The 22,895-nt window shown below is 42.6% G+C and overlaps 1 protein-coding gene across 1 annotated transcript in view; it reads left to right on the forward strand.

Moving 5' to 3' along the window:
- The window catches only part of LOC106634614 (uncharacterized), a 76,190-nt gene that overhangs the window by 8,180 nt on the left and 45,115 nt on the right, over window positions 1-22,895 (forward strand). Inside the window, exons 4-7 of the mRNA XM_034957525.3 lie at window positions 12,703-12,851; window positions 16,284-16,424; window positions 17,102-17,247; window positions 21,653-21,748. Coding sequence (XP_034813416.2) covers window positions 12,703-12,851; window positions 16,284-16,424; window positions 17,102-17,247; window positions 21,653-21,748 — 532 coding nt within the window. The remainder of the gene's footprint in view (window positions 1-12,702; window positions 12,852-16,283; window positions 16,425-17,101; window positions 17,248-21,652; window positions 21,749-22,895) is intronic.

Genomic DNA, 22,895 nt, shown 5'->3' on the forward strand with positions numbered 1-22,895 from the left:
CCATCTGCCATGGCCTCCCAAAGTGCTGGGGTTACAGTCATGAACCACCACGCCCACCCTAAAATCTTAATAAATGGGTTTAACAGCAATTTTGATAGATGTAGAGAGATAATTAGTAAAATAAGGACAGATCAGAAGAAAATATGAAGAAAGAATGAAGCATGAAATAACAAAAGAAAGAAAAGTCAGAAGAAAAGGTAAGAGACATAAGTAGATAAGCTGGTCACTGTGGCTTGTACCTGTAATTCCAGCATTTTGGGAGGCCAAAGTGGGAGTAACACTTGAGGCCATGAGTTTGAGACCTGCCTGAGCAACATAACAGGACCTCCTCTCTAAAAAACAAAACAAACAAACAAAAAATTTAATGAGCCAGATGTGGTGGCACATACCTGTAGTCCCAGCTACTCAGGAAACAGAGACAGGAAGATTGCTTAAGCTCAGGAGGTGGAGGCTACAGTGAGCCATGACCACACCATTGCACTCCAACCTGGACAACAGAGCAAGACCTTGTCTCAAAAAAAAAAAAAAAAAAAAAAAGAGAGAGACATAGTAGATAAGTGAGATAATCAACATATGTGTAATTGAAGTCCTAGAAGGAGAGGAGAATGAGAATGGGACAAAAGCAATACTTAACTAAACTGGTGAAAGACATAAACCACAAATTCAAATAGAGTTATTAATCCCAAGAAGATTAAACACAAAGAAAATTTAGAAACATCATAATAACACTATTAAAGACCAAAGAGAAAGAGAAAATATTAAAATTAGTCAGTGAAATCACACATTACCTTCAAAGGAGCTGCAATAAAACTGGTATCTGACTTTTCAACAGAAACAATGGAAGTCAGTTACCAATAGAATATCTTCAAAATGCTGGAGGGAAAATGCCAACTAAGAATTCTACACCCAACAAAAATAGTTTTCAAAAATGGAAGTGAAACAAAGACATTGTCAGACCAACAGAAACTGGAAGAATTTGTCACAAGCAGATCTTCCCTAAAAGACATACTAAAGCACATTCTTCAAAGAAAAATGATCCCAGATAGAAGGTTGGAGGTGCAGGAAGAATCAAAGAGCCATGAAAATGGCTTTCTTATAGAACTTAAGGGGGCTCCAAGATGGCCAAATAGGAACAGCTCCAGTCTACAGTTCCCAGGGTGAGCGACAAACAAGACGGGTGATTTCTGCATTTCCAACTGAGGCACCGGGTTCATCTCACTGGGGCTTGTCAGACAGTGGGTGCAGGACAGTGGGTGCAGCCCACAGAGCATGAGCCAAAGCAGGGCGAGGCATCGCCTCACCCGGGAAGTGCAAGGGGTCAGGGAATCCCCTTTCCTAACCAAGGGAAGCCGTGACAGACAGCACCTGGAAAATCAGGTCACTCCCACCCTAATACTGCACTTTTCCAATGGTCTTAGCAAACGGCACACCAGGAGATTATATCCTGCACCTGGCTCGGACGGTCCCATGCCCTCAGAACCTTGCTCATTGCTAGCACAGCAGTCTGAGATCCAACTGCAAGGTGGCAATGAGGCTGGGGGAGGGGCATCCGCCACTGCTGAGGCTTGAGTAGGTAAACAAAGCAACCGGGAAGCTCGAACTGGGTGGAGCCAACCGCAGCTCAAGGAGGCCTGCCTGCCTCTGTAGACTTCACCTCTGGCAGCAGGGCATAGCTGAACAAAAGGCAGCAGAAACTTCTGCAGACTTAAACGTCCCTGTCTGACAGCTTTGAAGAGAGTAGTGGCTCTCCCAGCACAGAGTTTGAGATCTGAGAACAGACAGACTGCCTCCTCAAGTGGGTCCCTGACCCCTGAGTAGCCTAACTGGGAGGCACCTCCCAGTAGGGACCAACTGACACCTCATACGGCCTGGTACCCCTCTGAGACAAAGCTTCCAGAGGAACAAACAGACAGCAACATTTGCTGTTCAGCAATATTTGCTGTTCTGCAGCCTCTGCTGCTGATACCCAGGCAAACAGGGTCTGTAGTGGACCTCCAGCAAACTTCAACAGACCTGCAGCTGAGGGTCCTGACTGTTAGAAGGAAAACCAACAAACAGAAAGGACATCCACACCAAAACCCCATCTGTATGTCACCATCATCAAAGACCAAAGGTAGATAAAACCACAAAGATGGGGAGAAACCGGAGCAGAAAAGCTGAAAATTCTAAAAATCAGAGCACCTCTTCTCCTCCAAAGGAATGCAGCTCCTCACTAGCAACAGAACGAAGCTGGATGGAGAATGACTTTGACGAGTTGAGAGAAGAAGGCTTCAGACGATCGGTAATAACAAACTTCTCCGAGCTAAAGGAGGATGTTCGAACCCATCGCAAAGAAGCTAAAAACCTTGAAAAAAGATTAGACAAATGGCTAACTAGAATAAACAGTGTAGAGACCTTAAATGACCAGATGGAGCTGAAAACCATGGCACAAGAACTACGTGACACATGCACAAGCTTCAGTAGCCGATTTGATCAACTGGAAGAAAGGGTATCAGTGATTGAAGATCAAATAAATGAAATGAAGCGAGAAGTTCAGAGAAAAACGAGTAAAAAGAAATGAACAAAGCCTCTAAGAAATATAGGACTATGTGAAAAGACCAAATCTATGTCTGATTGGTGTACCTGAAAGTGACGGGGAGAATGGAACCAAGTTGGAAAACACTCTTCAAGATATTACCCAGGAGAACTTCCTCAACCTAGCAAGGCAGGCCAACATTCAAATTCAGGAAATACAGAGAACGCCACAAAGATACTCCTCAAGAAGAGCAACTCCAAGACACATAATTGTCAGATTCACCAAAGTTGAAATGAAGGAAAAAATGTTAAGGACAGCCAGAGAGAAAGGTCAGGTTACCCACAAAGGGAAGCCCATCAGACTGACAGTGGATCTCTTGGCAGAAACTCTACAAGCCAGAAGAGAGTGGGGGCCAATACTCAACATTCTTTTTTTTTTTTTTTTTGTACTTTAAGTTCTAGGGTACATGTGCACAATGTGCAGGTTTGTTACATATGTATACATGTACCATGTTGGTGTGCTGCACCCATTAACTCATCATTTACATTAGGTATATCTCCTAATGCTATCCCTCCCTGCTCCCTCAACCCCACAACAGGCCCCGGTGTGTGATGTTCCCCTTCCTGTGTCCAAGTGTTCTCATTGTTCAATTCCCACCTATGAGTGAGAACATGCAGTGTTTGGTTTTTTGTCCCTGTGATAAGGAAAGAATTTTCAACCCAGAATTTCATGTCCAGCCAAACTAAGCTTCATAAGTGAAGGAGAAATAAAATCCTTTACAGACAAGCAAATGCTGAGAGATTTTGTCACCACCAGGCCTGCCTTACAAGAGCTCCTGAAGGAAGCACTAAACATGGAAAGGAACAACTGGTACCAGCCACTGCAAAAACATGCCAAATTGTAAAGACCATCGATGCTAGGAAGAATCTGCATCAACTGATGAGCAAAATAACCAGCTAACATCATAATGACAGGATCAAATTCACACATAACAATATTAACCTTAAATGTAAATGGGCTAAATGCTCCAATTAAAAGACATAGACTGGCAAATTGGATAAAGAGTCAAGACCCATCAGTGTGCTGTATTCAGGAGACCCATCTCACATGCAGAGACACACACAGGCTCAAAATAAAGGGATGGAGGAAGATCTACCAAGCAAATGGAAAACAAAAAAAAAAAAAAGCAGGGGTTGCAATCCTAGTCTCTGATAAAACAGACTTTAAACCAACAAAGATCAGAAGAGACAAAGAAGGCCATTACATAATGGTAAAGGGATCAATTCAACGAGAAGAGCTAACTATCCTAAATATATATGCACCCAATACAGAAGCACACAGATTCATAAAGCAAGTCCTTAGAGACCTACAAAGAGACTTACACTCCCACACAATATTAATGGGACTTTAACATCCCACTGTCAACATTAGACATATCAACGAGACAGAAAGTTAACAAGGATATCCAGGAATTGAACTCAGCTCTGCACCAAGTGGACCTAATAGACATCTACAGAACTCTCCACCCCAAATCAACAGAATATACATTCTTCTCAGCACCACATTGCACTTATTCCAAAATTGACCACATAGTTGGAAGTAAAGCACTCCTCAGCAAATGTAAAAGAACAGAAATTATAACAAACTGTCTCTCAGACCACAGTGCAATCAAACTAGAACTCAGGATTAAGAAACTTACCAAACCACACAACTACATGGAAACTGAACAACCTGCTCCTGAATGACTACTGAGTACATAACAAAATGAAGGCAGAAATAAAGTTCTTTGAAATCAGTGAGAACGAAGACATGACATACCAGAATCTCTGGGACACATTTAAAGCAGTGTGTAGAGGGAAATTTATAGCACTAAATGCCCACAAGAGAAAGCAGGAAAGACCTAAAATTGACATCCTAACATCACAAGTAAAAGAACTAGAGAAGCAAGAGCAAACACATTCAAAAGCTAGCAGAAGGCAAGAAATAACTAAGATCAGAGCAGAACTGAAGGAGATAGAGACACAAAGAACCCTTCAAAAAATCAATGAATCCAGGAGCTGGTTTTTTGAAAAGATCAACAAAATTGATAGACCGCTAGGAAGACTAATAAAGAAGAAAAGACAGAAGAATCAAATAGATGACATAAAAAATGATAAAAGGGATATCACCACCGATCCCAAAGAAATACAAACTACCATCAGAGAATACCATAAACACCTCTATGCAAATAAACTAGAAAATCTAGAAGAAATGGATAAATTCCTGGACACATACACCCTCCCAAGACTAAACCAGGAAGAAGTTGAATCCCTGAATAGACCAATATCAGGCTCTGAAATTGAGGCAATAATTAATAGCCTACCAACCAAAAAAAGTCCATGACCAGACAGATTCACAGCCAAATTCTACCAGAGGTACAAGGAGGAGCTGGCACCATTCCTTCTGAAACTATTCCAATCAATAGAAAAAGAGGGAATCCTCCCTAACTCATTTTATGAGGCCAGCATCATCCTGATACCAAAGCCTGGCAGAGACACATCAAAAAAAAAAGAGAATTTTAGAGCAATATCCCTGATGAACATCGATGCAAAAATCCTCAATAAAATACTGGCAAACCAAATCCAGCAGCACCTCAGAAAGCTTTTCCACCATGATCAAGTGAGCTTCATCCCTGGGATGCCAGCCTGGTTCAACATACGCAAATCAATAAATGTAATCCAGCATATAAACAGAACCAAAGACAAAAACCACATGATTATCTCAACAGATGCAGAAAAGGCCTCTGACAAAATTCAACAGCCCTTCATGCTAAAAACTCTCAATAAATTAGGTATTGATGGAACGTATCTCAAAATAATAAGAGCTATTTATGACAAACCCACAGCCAATATCATACTGAATGGGCAAAACTGGAAGCATTCCCTTTGAAAACTGGCGCAACACAGGGATGCCCTCTCTCACCACTCCTATTCAACATAGTGTTGGAAGTTCTGGCCAGGGCAATCAGGCAGGAGAAAAAAATAAAGGTATTCAATTAGGAAAAGAGGAAGTCAAATTGTCCCTGTTTGCAGATGATGTGATTGTAGATTTAGAAAACCCCATCGTCTCAGCCCAAAATCTCCTTAAGCTGATAAGCAACTTCAGCAAAGTCTCAGGATATAAAATCAATGTGCAAAAATCACAAGCATTCCAATACACCAATGACAGACAAACAGAGAGCCAAATCATGAGTGAACTCCCATTCACAATTGCTTCAAAGAGAATAAAATATCTAGGAATCCATCTTACAAGGGATATGAAGGAACTCTTCAAGGAGAATTACAAACCACTGCTCAACGAAATAAAAGAGGACACAAACAAATGGAAGAACATCCCATGCTCATGGATAGGAAGAATCAATATCATGAAAATGGCCATACTGCCCAAGGTAATTTATAGATTCAATGCCATCCCCATCAAGCTACCAATGACTTTCTTCACAGAATTGGAAAAAAAACTACTTTAAAGTTCATATGGAACCAAAAAAGAGCCCACATTGCCAAGACAATCCTAAGCCAAAATAACAAAGCTGGAGGCATCATGCTACCTGACTTCAAACTATACTACAAGGCTACAGTAACCAAAACAGCATGGTACTGATACCAAAACAGAGATATAGACCAATGGAACAGAACAGAGCCCTCAAAAATAATACCACACATCTACAACCATCTGATCTTTGACAAACCTGACAAAAACAAGAAATGGGGAAAGGATTCCCTATTTAATAAATGGTGCTGGGAAAACTGGCTAGCCATATGCAGAAAGCTGAAACTGGATCCCTTCCTTACACCTTATACAAAAATTAATTCAAGATTGATTAAAGACTTAAATGTTAGACCTAAAACCATAAAAACCCTAGAAGAAAACCTAGGCAATACCATTCAGGACATAGGCGTGGACAAGGACTTCATGACAATGGCAACAAAAGCCAAAATAGACAAATGGGATCTAATTAAACTAAAGAGCTTCTGCACAGCAAAACAAACTACCATCAGAGTGAACAGGCAACCTACAGAATGGGAGAAAATTTTTGCAATCTACCCATCTGACAAAGGGCTAGTATCCAGAATCTACAAAGAACTTAAACAAATTTACAAGAAAAAATCAAACAACCCCATCAAAAAGTGGGCGAAGGATATGAACAGACACTTCTCAAAAGAAGACATTTATGCAGCCAACAGACACATGAAAAAATGCTCATCATCACTGGCCATCAGAGAAATGCAAATCAAAACCACAATGAGATACCATCTCACACCAGTTAGAATGGCGATCATTAAAAAGTCAGGAAACAACAGGTGCTGGAGAGGATGTGGAGAAATAGGAACACTTTTACACTATTGGTGGGACTGTAAACTAGTTCAACCATTGTGGAAGACAGCATGGTGATTCCTCAAGGATCTAGAACTAGAAATATCATTTGAACCAGCCTTCCCATTACTGGGTATATACCCAAAGGATTATAAATCATGCTGCTATAAAGACACATGCACATGTATGTTTATTGTGGCACTATTCACAATAGCAAAGACTTGGAACCAACCCAAATATCCATCAATGATAGACTGGATTAAGAAAAATGTGGCACATATACACCATGGAATACTATGCAGCCATAAAAAATGATGAGTTCATGTCCTTTGAAGGGACATGGATGAACCTGGAAACTATCATTCTGAGCAAACTATCACAAGGACAGAAAACCAAACACTGCATGTTCTCACTCATAGGTAGGAATTAAACAATGAGAACACTTGGACACAGGAAGGGTAACATCACGCACTGGGGCCTGTCGTGCGGTTGGGGGAGGGGGGAGGGATAGCATTAGGAGATATATCTAATGTAAATGATGGGTTAATGGGTGCAGCACACCAACACAGCACATGCATACATATGTAACAAACCTGCACGTTGTGCACATGTACCCTAGAACTTAAAGTATATGTATATATATATAAAAAAAGAACTGACTGTTAATTTTATATGGAGATATAAGTGGTGAAGAATAAGCAAGACAATCTTGAACAGAAGATCACAGTTGGAGAATTTTCTCTAACAAACAGACGTTAAACACTTCTTATAGAGAGCTACAGAAATTAAGATAGTGTAATATTTCTACAAGTATAGGTAAGTAAACCAAGGGAAAGAATAGAAAGGCTGGAAACAGAGTCTTACCTATATGGACATTTAATTATTGACAAAGATGACAATACATAGTATCGAGGAAAAGATGATCTTTTCAATCGATGATAATGAGACCACTGGAGATAAGTGTGGGGGACAAAGAAGTTTGACCCCTACTTCACATCATACCCCCAAATCAATGCTGGCGGATTACAGAGTTGAAAGGCAAAACAATAAAGTTTCTAGAAGGTAATATAAGAAAATATCATCATGACTTTGGAGTGGAGAAACACTTTTTTTAAAGTACACAAAGAGCACTAATCGTAAAAGAAAAGATTGATTAAGTTAGACTCCATTAAAACTAACAAGTTTTGTTCATCAAGTATCACCATTAACAGAGTGAAAATGCAAGCTACAGTACTGGGAAAGATATTTGCTACATATATAATCAAAAAGGATTCTTAGGCAGGATGTATATATAACTCCCACACATCATTAAGAAAAAGACAAATTATCCAATAGAAACATGGTCAAGAAACTTGAATAGGAACTTCACAAAAAAAGAAACCTATCAAAATAGCCAATAAGAATATTAAGAGGTGCTCAACCTCATTAGGAATGAGTGGAATTCAAATAAAAAACATTAAGAGATACCAGTACACATCCACTGAAATAGTGAAAATAAAAGTACATCATCAAGTGTTGGTGAGGAATTGGAGCAACTGGAATTTTTATACACTGTGGTGGGAGTGTGTATTCGCACAGTCACCTTGGAAAACTGTACTGTAGTATCTACTGATTCCAAAGTCTGTGGTCCAGCAGTTCCACTCTAGGTATATATCCAACATGAATGTATGTACATGGGCACCAGGAGACTTAGAGAAAAATGTTCTTGGAAATCAAGAACTAGAAACAACCCAAATTTCCATCAACAATAGAATAAATAAATAAATTGTGGCATATTCATATAGTGAGACACTATGTAGCAATGAAAATGAACTAACTGTAGCTATACAAACATAAAATATGATGACTCTCACCAACATAATGTCTACAAATGAAGAGAGGCATAAACGAATGAATACTGTATGTTTGCATTTATGTAAAGTTCAAAAAACAGGTACAACTATAATGTTTGATTATCACAAAATTATGTTTAGGGAGGAAGGAGGAAGTAGAGAATAGGAAAGGACACTAGTAGTCATTTTCTAGTCTCTTACTTTTAAAAAATCCTTTATTTTATTTCTTTGAATGTGTTGAAGTTATTTTGTATTCTGTCTAATAGTTTCAATAATCTGAATTATTTGGGGCTGATATTGTGATCTCTTGCTTCTACTGGCTCTTACTCATGGTGACACCAATTTGTGTGTTTTGTGATTTCCTTTTTACTGTTAACTCATATTTCCTGGGAAAATGGTTGTGGCAATTTCCTGAGCTCTGGTTTGAAGAGAACTTCCTCTTCAGGGCTTGAATTTGTGTCTGCCATTCACTCCGGGTGCTACCATCCCAGGGTTATATTAAATTAAATTATTGACCTGTGATTTCTTTGAACCATCCAGATGGTTAATTAACGCAGGGTGCAAAACTGTATTAGAGCTAGTTTGTGAGTTCTCAGGAGATATATTTTTTCCTCATATTTATCAGTCTGAGATAGGCAATTTTCCCTAGGGTCCTTTGGGAAAAAAAGAGAGTTAGGTATTTATTTCTAGTTATCCTTACTCTAAAAGAAAAAACCTATGGCCCACTTTGTATTTGGGGCCATAACTTCATGTAGCATTTTCTACTGGACTCCTTGTCTCCAGTGTCTATGACTTTATCTCCTATTCCCTGGACTCCATGATCCATGAAAGCCAACTACTGTTTGAGTGATACTCTCAAAGGAAAGCTGGAGTCAGTGCTCTGCATACCCCACTGGGCTCCCACTTTCTCTCATTCATTGATCTTTGGGTATTCCTCACTAAACTGCCAGCCCATCGACACATTTTAAAAAGATATATATATTTTTTTAAATCCTTAGAAGAAAACATAGAGGAAAAGCTTCATCACCTTGGATTTGGCAATTATTTCTTGGAAATGACACCAAAGGCACAGGCAAAAAAAAAGAAAAAGTAGATAAATTTGGCTACATCAAAATGTAAAACTTCCGTACACCAAAGGACGTAATCAATGAAGTGAAGAGGCAAACTTATGGAATGAGAAAAAATAATTGCAAGTTGTATATCTGATAAGGGGTTAACATCTAGAATATATATATATATATAACTATTACAACTTTGCCGGGTGTGGTGGCTCATGAGAGTTCGAGACCAGCCTGGCAACATGGTGAAACCCTATCTCTACAAAAAATTAGCCAGGCATGCTGGCATGTACCTGTAGTCCCAGCTGCTCAGGAGATTGAGGTGGGAGGATTGCCTGAGCCCGGGAGGTGGAGGTTGCAGTGAGCCGAGATCACACCACTGTACTCCAGCCTGTCCTGTCATGGAAAAAAAAAAGAAAAGAAAAAAGAAAAAAAACCTGCTACAGCTCAACAACAAAACAGCAAGCAACCTGATTTTTTTTTTTTTTTTTGATATGGTGTCTCGCTGTGTCACCTAGGCTAGAGTGCAATGGTGTGATCCATCTCAGCTGACTGCAACCTCCGCCTCTCAGGTTCAAGCGATTCTCATGCCTCAATCTCTCGAGTAGCTGAGACTACAGGTGCACACCACCATGCCTGGCTAATTTTTTTTTTTTTTGTATTTTTAGTAGAGACATGGTTTTACCATGCTGGGCAGCCTGGCCTCAAACTCTTGACCTCAAGCGATCCACCTGCTTTGGCCTCCCAAAGTGCTGGGATTACATGTGTGAGCCATCATGCCTGGCCACAACCGGATTTAAAATAGGCAAGGAATTTAAATAGACATTCATCAAAGAAGATATACAAATGGCCAATACATGCATGAAAAGATGTTCAACATCACTAATCACTAAGGAAATGCAAATCAAAACCACAATGACATGCCAACTTCACTATCAAAAAAACAAACAAAAAAAACACCCAGAAAATAACAAGTTTTGGCAAGGATGTGGAAAAGTTGGAACCTTGGGCACTGTTTGTGGCAATGTAAAATGGTGCAGCCAGTACGGAAAACCGTACGACGGTTCCTCAAAAAATTAAAAATAGAATGACCATATAATCCAGCAATACCACTTGTGAATATATACCCCAAATAATTAAAAACAGGATCTCAAAGAGAGACTTCTATACCCATGTTGACAGCAGCATTATTCATGATAGCCAAAAGGTGGAAGCAACCCAAGTGTCCATCAACAGATGAATGAATAAACAAAATGTGTTGTATACAGACAATGGAATATTATTCAGCCTTAAAAAGGAAGGAAATTCTGACACATGTTGCAGCATGAGATAAACCTTGAGGACATTGTGCTAAGTGAATAAGCCAGTCACAAAATGACAAATACTGTAGAATTCCACTTACGTGATGGACCTAGAGTAGTCAGATTTATACAGAGAGAAAACAGAATGGTGGTTACCAGGGTCTGCGGAAAGAGGAGAATAGGGAGTTATTGTTTAATAAGTAGAGTTTCAGTTTTGTAAGATGAAAAGAGTTCTGGAGATGGATGGTGGTTAGGATTGCACAACAATGTGAATGCTTCATGCCACTGAACTGTATACTAAAAATGGCTAAGGTGGTAAATGTTATGTGCATTTTGCCACAGTTAAGAAATACATTTTTTGGCCAGGCTCAGTGGCTCACGCCTGTAATCCCAGCACTTTGGGAGGCCGAGGTGGGTGGATCACGAGGTCAGGAGATCAAGACCATCCTGGCCAACATGGTGAAACCCTGTCTCTACTAAAAATACAAAAATTAGCTGGGTGTAGTGGTGCGCAACTGTAATCCCAGCTACTCGGGAGGCTGAGGCAGGAGAATCACTTGAACCAGGGAGTTGGAGGTTGCAGTGAGCTGAGATGGTGCCACTGCACCCCAGCTTGACAACAGAGTGAGACTCTGTCTCAAAAAAAAAAAAAAAAGAAAGAAATACATGTATAAGTTACTTTAAATATGTATCCTGCAATTTTAGTTGCTTTTATTCAGAGTGTCAGTCAGGGTACCCAGTCCACTCAAGCTGGAAATAAGATGCTGTCCATGCATGTTAAAAGTGATCCTTAATAGTTCCTTAAATGTAGCCCTCTTGCTAATCTGGAGGCTGCTGAGGAATTCTATCTTGGATAGCATGGTCCTTGCCCATGGCAGTACTGGTGCCGAAGGAGTGACGTGTAAACCTCTGATTAGGAGCTTTAGGACCCAGTCAAGAGCCCATTTAGCACAGACTGATGTTAACATAGGCACTGACATGCCACATTGATTGGCTCCTCTGTCAGAAACACAGCTTGCAGAATCCAGTCCAGCACTCAAATGAGGCACCTGTCATTAAAGAGGCCTTGGGCACCAGCTCTGTAGTTAAGGTCACAAGTGCCTTTTTAATCTCTGCCAAGGTATAATTTGGAATCCTATATCTGACCATGTCATTGCCTCAAAAAACTCTGAATTCTCCAAACTCCACCAAAGCTTCTTCTAGGCTTAAATTCTGAAATGAAGGATCCTCAGGTTGTGATGACTCTAATTGCTAAAAGGTGGCCTGTTCACGACATTCTCGTGATTTACATTTTTAAATACCCTCTCCTTTCATTAGGTGGGGATTTATCTGTCATTGGTATCCATTGTTACCACAGGAAATGACCTGGCCTTGGGCCCTCCACACAGGAAACTGTGGGAACCTGGGCTGGCTCCAGTGCTCATGTGTTGGCTCCAATCCAACACTCCAATCCAATACAGTGACTCTTTGTTTTAAAGGGAAACTATTTTATTTTCATGCCACCTTTTCCTTAGATAATTAGAAAGTTATCTTGGGGCAAAAATGTTGAGGTAATTAACATGATGGACTTGAAAGCAACATTTTAAAGCACAGAGCATAGTTGTCATCATTATATAAGCATTTTTTATATCTTGCATTCTTAGGCTTTGCTTCTGGAATTGAAAGGGCACACCACCTGCCCGTTTACCACCCTAGAAATCATTGATTGCAAGATGGATCTGTGGTCTCTAGAGCGACTTGGGAAGGCTCTGCGGTTCAGTAGTTTGCATTCTCTTGTCCTCGATTACTGCAAGTAAGGCTGGAATTCCTGCAGGGCTCTTACAGCTGTCAGCTGGGGGAAGCAAAGATGGGGAGGGTTGGGGGGGTTGCATGTCCAGTTTCCTTGCACCTTATCAAGGCATGGCTGAAGAGGACCCTCTAAAACCTTAGAGTTAATGTTTCTGAGTAAATATTAGAGTTCTCAAGAAGAGTCACTTTCATTTATTTATTCTTTCAACAGATATTTGTTGAAGGCTAGTTTATGCAAGATATTGTGCTCAGTGCTAAGAAAGATACAAATATAGAAGGCAATGCTGCTGTTCCAGGGTGTCCTTGGTACAGTAGAGAAGAGATGCTCTTAATGCAAGGTAGAAAATCTGAAGACCACAAAAGATGTCCATGTATATTATTTTGGTAGTTTGGACAAGGGAAACCACAATTCCCTAGGTGACGGGTCAATATTCACCAGATGAGGAGGTAGAAAGAAAGGTGTGGTGGGCTGGTCACAGTGGCCCTCACCTGTAATCCCAGCATTCTGAGAGGCTGAGATGGGAGGATCACTTGAGCTGAGGTGGGGGATGAAAGCTGCGGTGAGCCGAGATCATATCACTGCATTCCAGCCTGAGTGACAGAGCAAGACTCTGTCTCAAAAAGAAAACAGAAGAGAGAAAGAAAGAGGAAGGAAGGAGGGGAGGAAGGAAGGAGGGAAGGAAGGAAGAAGGAAAGAAGGAAGGAAGGGAGGGAGGGAGGGAAAGAGGGAGGGAAAGGTGTGGTGTTGGGGAGGAGTGGAGCAAGTCCTTCAGAGCTGGGGTATCAAGCATGTTAAGGGAATGTCCACAAGATGAGAATAATAATAATATTTCCAGCTAATGGTTAATGAGTGTTTATTGTGTGCCAAACACGATGCAGGAATGAGCTCATTTATCCTCCCAACAACCTCATGAGCTATGCACCATTACTATCCCTAGACTGTGGATGAGGTCCACAGACTTGTTCAAGGCTATTCAGTCCCCCGGGGATGGAACCTTGATATGGATTCAGGTTGTCTGAATCAGAGCCCACCTCCGATTCATGACACTAGATTGTCCGGGGTCTATAAGTTGCCATCCACAAACAACTTCAAACTGTGTGTACCATCTGGAGTAAGTCACAGAACCTTTCTGGTCTGTAATGAAATGATCTCCCCCACTCCAGGAGTCTGTGATTCTGTGACTCTTCCCATGCAATTGGGTGGGGCCTTAGACTCAAAAGGCCAGTGGGCTGTGAGGAGAGAGAGGAGATTCGAGCCTGAGAAGTGGTAGCCCAGAGACACAGAACTGGGATCCCGTCAGGGCCCTGGTGGTAAAAGCTGGGGAGAGGGCGTTCTCTGTGGAGGTTCTCAGGGTTTCTGAAATGCTGGGAGGAACGTCAGGCAGGGTCTTGTAACAGGGGGCAGCAGGAGCCCAATGCACACAGGACACCATGCAGTGACTGTAGGATCTGCTTGCGAGTCCCCCAGTTTCCCACACTATTGGGCAGCACCAGCCCCACTGCTAAGAGACCCCTCCAGGCCCCAGCTCCTGGGAGGGGCACCCAGAGACCTGCACTGGTGGGAAGAGAGAAGGAAGAAAGAAGGAATTCTCTTCTTCAGGAGACAACTTGTTGTAATAGTCAGATGACATACTGCCACTGACGCCAGGACACCTAGTGTTGTCAGGGTTGCCTAGCTGGGAATCACCACCCGAGACCTTAACACTGGTAACATTGCAGGATACTGGCCTCTGGGAGGTTGCAGTTCTCTCCTCACTGTCTCCACTGAGGCTGTGAGGTCCATCAGACAGTCCTTCTTTCTCACACAAGCTGCATCCCCATGCCCACCTTGGTAGGTGGCTCAGGGAAGGCCCTCAGTCATTACTTGTTCATGAATTGATACATGTTAAAAGTTATTTCTGTTCATCTTACCCACCTCATTTTAAGGTTCAAGCTTTGACATTCCAAATTCCTTAAAGATGTTGCTTTCCTTCACCAAGCCTCGGTTTCCTGACCCATGGCTTTTACCATTACCTCCCCGCAGAGGCTGTGGTTGAGGCACAAGATTTCACTTTGCAAAGTAAAGCCTGCAATGCAAGAGGAGGGAACAGCCCTGCTGGGAGTCTCTAGGACTCCACCTGTCTCTGCCCTTCTCTGTAGCTCTTCTCTCTGGGGTTTAGAGTTTGTTCTCCATCCGCTGCCTGGATTGGGTAGTTCCAACCATCTTCTGCTCCCTTTACCCAGGAGGCAGACTTCCGGCCCTTTCCCTCATGCCCAGGCTACCCACTATGGCCAACCCAGCCCACCCGCATAGCCAGCCCTGGCCCTGGAAGCTCAAATTAGGGATCAGCAGAAATGCCGCTAATTATCCTGGAAAGGGCTTTACAATTAGTAATCCAGTGAGTGGCACAGGTTTGTTTGTTTTTTTTTGTTTTTGAGATGGAGTCTCACTCTGTCGCCCAGGCTGGAGTGCAGTGGCACGATCTCGGCTCACTGCATGCTCCGCCTACCGGGTTCACACCATTCTCCTGCCCCAGCCTCCTGAGTAGCTGGGACTACAGGCACCCGCCACCACGCCCAGCTAATTTTTTTTGTATTTTTAGTAGAGATGGGGTTTCACCGTGTTAGCCAGGATGGTCTTGATCTCCTGACCTCGTGATCCGCCCACCTCGGCCTCCCAAAGTGTTGGGATTACAGGCATGAGCCACCGTGCCCGGCCCCACAGGTTTTAAAAGCCACTAATTTGGCCGGGCACGGTGGCTCATGCCTGTAATCCCAACACTTTGGAAGGCCGAGGCGGGCAGATCACCTGAGGTCAGGAGTTCGCGACCAGCCTGACCAACACGGTGAAACCCTGTCTCCACCTAATATACAAAAATTAGCCAGGTGTGGTGGCATGTGCCTGTAATCGTTGGTGAATTTCAGAGCAAGACTCTCTCAAAAAAAAAAAAAAAGAAAAAGAAAAAAAGTCACTAATTTGTTTCTATTGTGAAAATTGTCAGATTAAAATGGAGTCACTTGTGTTGAACAACAACAACAAGAAAACCTGACAAACAGAGCCAGGGAAGGCCATGAAAGAAGGGCTCTCATGCATAAATGCCTGGTAACAAGAACTATCACAAAAGACCCTGCAGCAACCACAGCCTTGCACAAGGCCATCATAACCTTACACAAAAAAATACTTCTACAAGGACATCTACCCAGCAACTGTCCAACCTTAGTCTGGTGCCACCCTTGTTATTGATCCTTGTAGTCAAGGATAATTATCTGAAAACAATGATGTAATCCTCCTCACTTTTCATTGAAAGACCTTTGTCTTCCTCTGCCTCCCTGAATATGCGCATAGTTTACCATGGCCTGTGTATTCCCATTCCCATTGCAATTCTGGTTCTGAATAAACAGGCTCCTTTTAGAGAGCTTCTCTGTTATTTAAGTTGACACTGTCATTTCTTTTTAGATTTGGAAATGAAGAACTTGAGAGCATTTTCTCAGGCCTGGAGAACAACCAAAGGCTTCAAGGCCTCAGTCTGCGTTACTGTGGTCTGGGACCTCAGAGCGGGCTAAGGCTGGGTTCGGTCATCAGCCAGAGTGCCATTTGGTGAGACGTGTCCCCCACTGCCCCCTTCTAATCTTGGCTCTATTCTGTCTTGAGTTATACAATCTGTTATAATTCTAATAATCTTTTCTCCGCTCTTGTTATTTTTGCTTGCCTTTTCTTAACCATAAGAGAAGGTCCTTTAGTTGAGTTTGAAAATCAGTGGTGTCATACTGAATGCAGGTGTTTGACCAGCTGACATGGTCACTAGGTCTATTTTTTATGACATGGCCTATTATTAATTAATTAATTATGATTATTCCTTATTATTTTATGACTAGGTATATTATTTCATCAGATGAAAACCTTAAATCCAATTTTTTTTTTTTTTGAGACGGAGTCTTGCTCTGTCACCCAGGCTGGAGTGCAGTAGCACAATCTCAGCTCACTGCAAGCTCCGCCTCCCAGGTTCATGGCATTCTGATGCCTCAGCCTCCCCAGCAGCTGGGACTACAGGTGCCCGCCACCACGCCCGGCTAATTTTTTTGTATTTTTAGTAGAGATGGGGTTTCACCATGTTAGCCAGGATGGTCTCTATCTCCTGACCTTGTGATCCGCCCGCCTTGGGCTCCCAAAGTGCTGGGATTACAGGCGTGAGCCACCGTGCCCAGCCCTTAAATCCAAATTTGAGGAAGTAGAACTAACATAAAATAAACAGTGTGTTCTGCTCCCTTCCCCAGCGAGCTGTTCCTTGATGGCAATTACTTGGAATGTTCCGGAGCACTGGCTCTTCTCAGGCCCATAGCAGGCTTTGCGGAGACACAGGGGAAAGACCAGCCAGCCCCAGGCTCACCAGACGCTGGAAATCCCCCTCAGCGGCTCCAAGGTAAGTGCTGAGGAAGTTGGCACTAAAATCCTGTTGGTGCCACCTAAAAGGAGGACGCTTTGCTCTGTGATTAAAAGTGACCTTCTCAGTGGTCAAGTGTGATTCTTCTTCTTGAATATGTGTGGGAGACAAAATAATGGCTCCCAAAGATGTCTTTGCCCTAATCTTCAGAACCTGTGAATATGTCGCTTCACATGGCAAAAGGGACTCTGCCTGTGTGAGTTAAGGATGAGAGAGGGAGATCATCTTGAATCATCCTCGTGGGTCCAGTGTAATCACGAGGATCATGATAGGAGGGAGGCAGGAGAGTCAGAGAAGATGTGACCATGGAAGCAGAGGTTAGAGTGATGTGAGGAAGGGGCCAGGAGCTGGGGTACGTAGGTGGCCTCTACAAGGTGGAAAAGGCAAGTAAACTAATTTTCCCCAGGGCCTTTAAAGGAATACAGCTCTGCTGACACCTTGACTTTCGCCTTTAAGACCTATTTCAGAGTTCAGACCTCCAGAACTATAGGATCAGAAACTTGTGTTGTTTTAAGGCACTAAGTGTGTGGTCATTTGCAACAGCAGCAATAGAAAACTACTATAGTGTGTTAATCTGATTCTTTAGGTTAAAAGTGAAAGCAACCCAAACAGGATTAAAGACCAGTATGGGTTTATAGGCTGACATAACTGGGACATCCATGGGTACAGCTGTCTTCAGAGATGACCGAATTCAGGGGCTCAAAATTTGCTGCTCTTGACTCTACTTCCCTTCCAAGGGTTGGCCTTTCTCCCTCCGGCTGCAGCCAGGCTTTCTCCAAGCAGGAAAAGACAGCTGATGTGCCTGCCAACAGTCCCAGGGCTACATCATCATGACTGTAATCAAACAGAAAGTGAAAGCTTCGTTCTTCCAATGACTATGTGTCAAATCCCATACGGAGATTCTGATTGACCCTCCTTGGGTCACATACTGACCTCTTGGCCCAATCTCAGGTCAGGGTGAAATGTGATTGGCCGGGATGCATCCCACGCCCATCCTGGAGGGTAGAGCACTGTGACGGGCAGCCCTGCCAGCACCACTGGATTTGCAGTGGGGAATTGGCAGTCCCCCAAAGAGTAGGCAGATGGGAGGACAAATGCAGGACAGACAAGAACAACAGCTGCTTACTCCCCTGTAAATGGCTTTCCATAGCTGACATTTAACTTCAGCCGACAGCCACATATTAGACAGTAGGGTGAGGAGTAGATGGGAAAGAGAGGCTAAATCTGGCAACCCTCTTCCATCCCCATCACGTGTGAACAAGGTTTCTCAGCATTTCAACTATAACAATGAAAAATGGAAATAGAATTGATGCTGAACTCTGCCTCATGCTAGCAGTAATATTCAATGAATACATGAATTCATTATAAAAACAAATAAATAAAACTGCACTATCCATCTCACTGAGCAATGCATTCAAAAAATTTATTTTTCTATGTAATTAGAATCAATCACATACTTCTAAAAATTGATGAAAAACTGGAGAAGAAACTTTTTTTTTTTTTTTGAGACAGGGTTTCACTCCGTCACCCAGGCTGGTGTGCCATGGTGTGATCTTGGCTCACCACAACCTCCGCCTCCCAGGTTCAAGCAATTCTCCTGCCTCAGCTTCCGGAGTAGCTGAGATTATAGGTGCAGGCCACCATCATACCCAGCTAATTTTTGTATTTTTAGCAGAGACAGGGTTTCTCTACGCTGGCTGGGCTGGTCTCAAACTCCTGGACAGCAGCGATCCACCCATCTCAGCCTCCCAAAGTTGGGATTACAGCTGTGAGCCACCGCGCCCAGCCTGATCCCAAGAAATTTTGAAATTTGAGTATTTGTACATGTAACATTTTTATTACAAAGAAGTATAACAGGATTAGCTATAAAATCTTTTTTCTTTTTTTTTTTTTTTTGAGATGCAGTCTTGCTCTGTCGCCCAGGCTGGAATGCAGTGGCATGATCTCGGCTCACTGCAAGCTCCACCTTCCGGGTTCACACCATTCTCCTGCCTCAGCCTCCCGAGTAGCTGGGACTACAGGCGCCCGCCACCTCGCCAGGCTAATTTTTTGTATTTTTAGTAGAGATGGGGTTTCACCGTGTCAGCCAGGATGGTCTCGAGCTCCTGACCTCGTGATCCACTCACCTCGGCCTCCCAAAGTGCTGGGATTTCAGGCATGAGCCACCGCACCTGGCCTATAAAATACTTTTTAATACAAGATTTTACAGAATAAATAGAATGGAAATATATGTAAAACACAAGAAGAAAAGGGAATAATGTAAAAATGTCAATTGCTAAAGAAGAGTTTGCTCATGTTTTCTGATGTTGCGATATTCTGGTAAGTGATGGCGAGTATCAAATGGTTTGGTTTATATTCCATTTGATACACTTAAGGGAATGATATAACAGATTTTATTTTTAAATGTCACTATTTGCCATAATCTAAAAATCTCTTTTGAAAATTTAAAAGTGATGATGAACTGGGCCCGGTGGTTCATGCCTGTAATCCCTGCACTTTGGGAGGCTGAGGCAAGTGGATCACCTGAGGCCGGGAGTTCAAGACCAGCCTGATCAACGTGGAGAAAGCCCATCTCTACTAAAAGTATAAAATTAGCTGGGTGTGGTGGCTTATGCCTGTAATCCCAGCTACTTGGGAGGCTGAGGCAGGAGAATCACTTGAACCTGGGAGGCAGAGGTTGCGGTGAGCCAAGATCGTGCCATTGCACTCCAGCCTGGGCAACAAGAGCGAAACTCCGTCTCAAAAAAAAAAAAAAAAAAAAAGTGACGTTGAAAATCTTAGATACTAACCTAAAAATGTGCAAGATGGTCCATAAACTTTTTAATATTCCTCTGTGTTGTTATGGGAACAAAAATGTTTGAGACCACTGCTTTTTGAGGACCAAATGTTTGATCTCCTGTTCTGTGAGCTACTCCCAGGCCTCTCGGTAACTCTTCCTTCTGGCCAGAGTCAGCCACAGGGGCTTTCAGTTGATGACAACCAAAGGGGCCCAAATGCCTTAGGACCCAATGACAAGTTTGTTTTCTTAATCATAATTACTTGTTACAGTGTAGAAATACAATTTTATTTGCTGTTTTTTGTTTTGTTTTGGTTTGTTTTGGTTTGGTTTGAGATGGAGTCTCACTTTGTCACCCAAGCTGGAGTGCAGTCGGGCGATCTCGGCTCACTGCAATCTCCACCTCCTGGGTTCAAGCTATTCTCCGGCCTCAGCTTCCCAAGTAGCTGGGATTATAGGCATAAGCCACCATGCCCGGCTAATTTTTATATTTTTTTTAGTAGAGATGGGCTTTCTCCATGTTGGCCAGGCTGATCTTGAACTCCTGACCTCAAATGATCCACCTGTTTTGGCCTCCCAAAGTGCTGGGATCACAGGCTTGAGCTACTGTGCCTGGCCTAAAATACTTTTTAATACAAGATTTTGCAGAATTAGTAGAATTGAAATATAAGTAATATGTCAATTTTTACATTATTCCCTTTTCTTCTTGTGGGCAGGAAAGGGTGCGGGTGGGCAGGGAGGCCTGTTGGGTGGCTGTTGACCTCTAGGAGAGAGCTGTCTACCCAGGTGAGACAAGGGCAATAGCGGGGAAGGCAGCGAGAAGCAGTCAGACTCTGCATTATCCCACTTCCTAACGGATTGGATGTAGGGGACAAGAGAAAGGAAGAGTCCAGAATGACTCCAGAGTGATATGTTCTAATATGTTGCTTTAAACATGCCAAAAAAGAGTTCCTCCCTGCTACATTCTTACTAATTCCAGGGCTTTGGAGTCACTTTTATAGACAGCAGCTTTGAAATGTAAAGAAGAAGCGACACAAGGCTGGCAGGATGGTTCTTGGGGCTCTACTTGGTTGCATGTTCACCCTGAGACTTTAAGGAAAGAAACACAAAAACCACAGGACCCAGCTGGGTGCAGTGGCTCACACCAGTAATCCCAGCACTTTGGGAGGCCAAGGCAGGCAGATCACTTGAGGTCAGGAGTTTGAGACCAGCCCGGCCAACATGATGAAACCCCGTCTCTACTAAAAATACAAAAAATTAGCCGAGTGGGGTGGTGCACACCTGTAATTCCAGCTACTCTGGAGGTTAAGGTGGGAGGATCACTTGAACCCAGGAGGCGAGGGTGCAGTGAGCCGAGATGGTGCCATTGCACTCCAGCCTGGGCGACAGGGCAAGACTCCATCTCAAAAAAAAAAAAAAAAACAACACAGGACTGAACTGAAGTGAATGTGATCTTGACAAGAGGCCAGATCATTCTCTTTTGTGAGAAATATCTCTGCCTAAAGTGAACATAAAATAAAGGCCATAACCAACATCAAAGTGTGTCAGAAACCCATTCATTTGACTTTGAACAGGCTACTTTTTAAAAAGTCTTTTTTTTTCAACCAGCCAAACAGAGAGGAAGTTCAACTATGAACCAGATTACAAAATCGTCTGAAGCTGTAACAGTGAAAACTACCTCAGGGAAGAAAAAGAGAAAAAAAGGTATTTTTTCTGTTGTCGTTTCAACTGTTCCTTCCACTTCCCTCATCTTCTAAATCACTTCCTTCTTTCATGAGCTGTGTGTTCCACTACTAAGTAGTTGCACCAAACAGAGAAAAACTCAAGTGGAGAAAAAAGAACACTCAATGTCTTGTGACTTCATGTAAACCAAACACCAAATGGCTTTGCCACGGCCATCAGAGGAATTCATCTTTGACATATTCAACACTCCAAAAAAAAAAAAGAGTAATGGGGCCTCAGCTGGTTTGGGAATATCTCTGCAATGAACAGCCTGTGGAATCTGATCAATTCAGCTCACAGACTTCCATCCTATGATTTTTACTTAGAATCAGCAACTGTGTAATCTAGAAGGAATTTGAAGAAATCAACAACTCCGTAACCTCTGAACTGGGTTAGATTATATGAGAAGCTATCTAAGTATTAAAGATGTGCAGCTAAGCATTAGGGACCCAGATTCTATCCCTGACACTTCCACTAATGTCTGGCTCTCAGAATCCTCTTCTGCAAAATGAGAACTTTTCACTCACAGGATCCTAAATTCCACCCCAGCTTTACCATTTTGAAATTCTAAAGAGACAACGCAAGATTATCACTGCGTGGTCATGAACACAGTCTTTGGGAAGCTCCTTGTGGAGGCTAATCTAAATTTGTGTTGTTCTGTTTTAGTCCGTTTTAAATGTTTTTCTCTACCATGAGTCTGGGGGAGGGCAACTGGCCCTTATAATGAAGCTTGTCACCTTTTGGCTTTCTCTTCTTCAATATTCATCTGTTTTTCTGCAGTCTTTTTCTGTCCTGGAAATTATCCTTATAACTCCTCCGTGAAATCTCATTGAATTAGAAAATTACAAATTCTTATGATCCAAAATGTCAAATGAAAATGTAAAGTAAGAAAATTCATCAGACTGGCCAGGTGTGGTGGCTCAAGCCTATAATCCCAGCACTTTGGGAGGCCGAAGCAGGCAGATAACCTGAGGTCAGGAGTTCGAGACCAGCTTGGCCAACATGGTGAAACCCCTTCTCTACTAAAAAAAATACAAAAAAAAATTAGCTGGGCATAGTGGCAGGTGCCTGTAATCCCAGTGACTCAGGAGGCTGAGGCAGGAGAATCGCTTGAACCCGGGAGGGAGAG

Source organism: Pan paniscus, chromosome 2 (assembly GCF_029289425.2).
Source record: "Pan paniscus chromosome 2, NHGRI_mPanPan1-v2.0_pri, whole genome shotgun sequence".
Classification (NCBI taxonomy): Eukaryota; Metazoa; Chordata; class Mammalia; order Primates; family Hominidae; genus Pan; species Pan paniscus.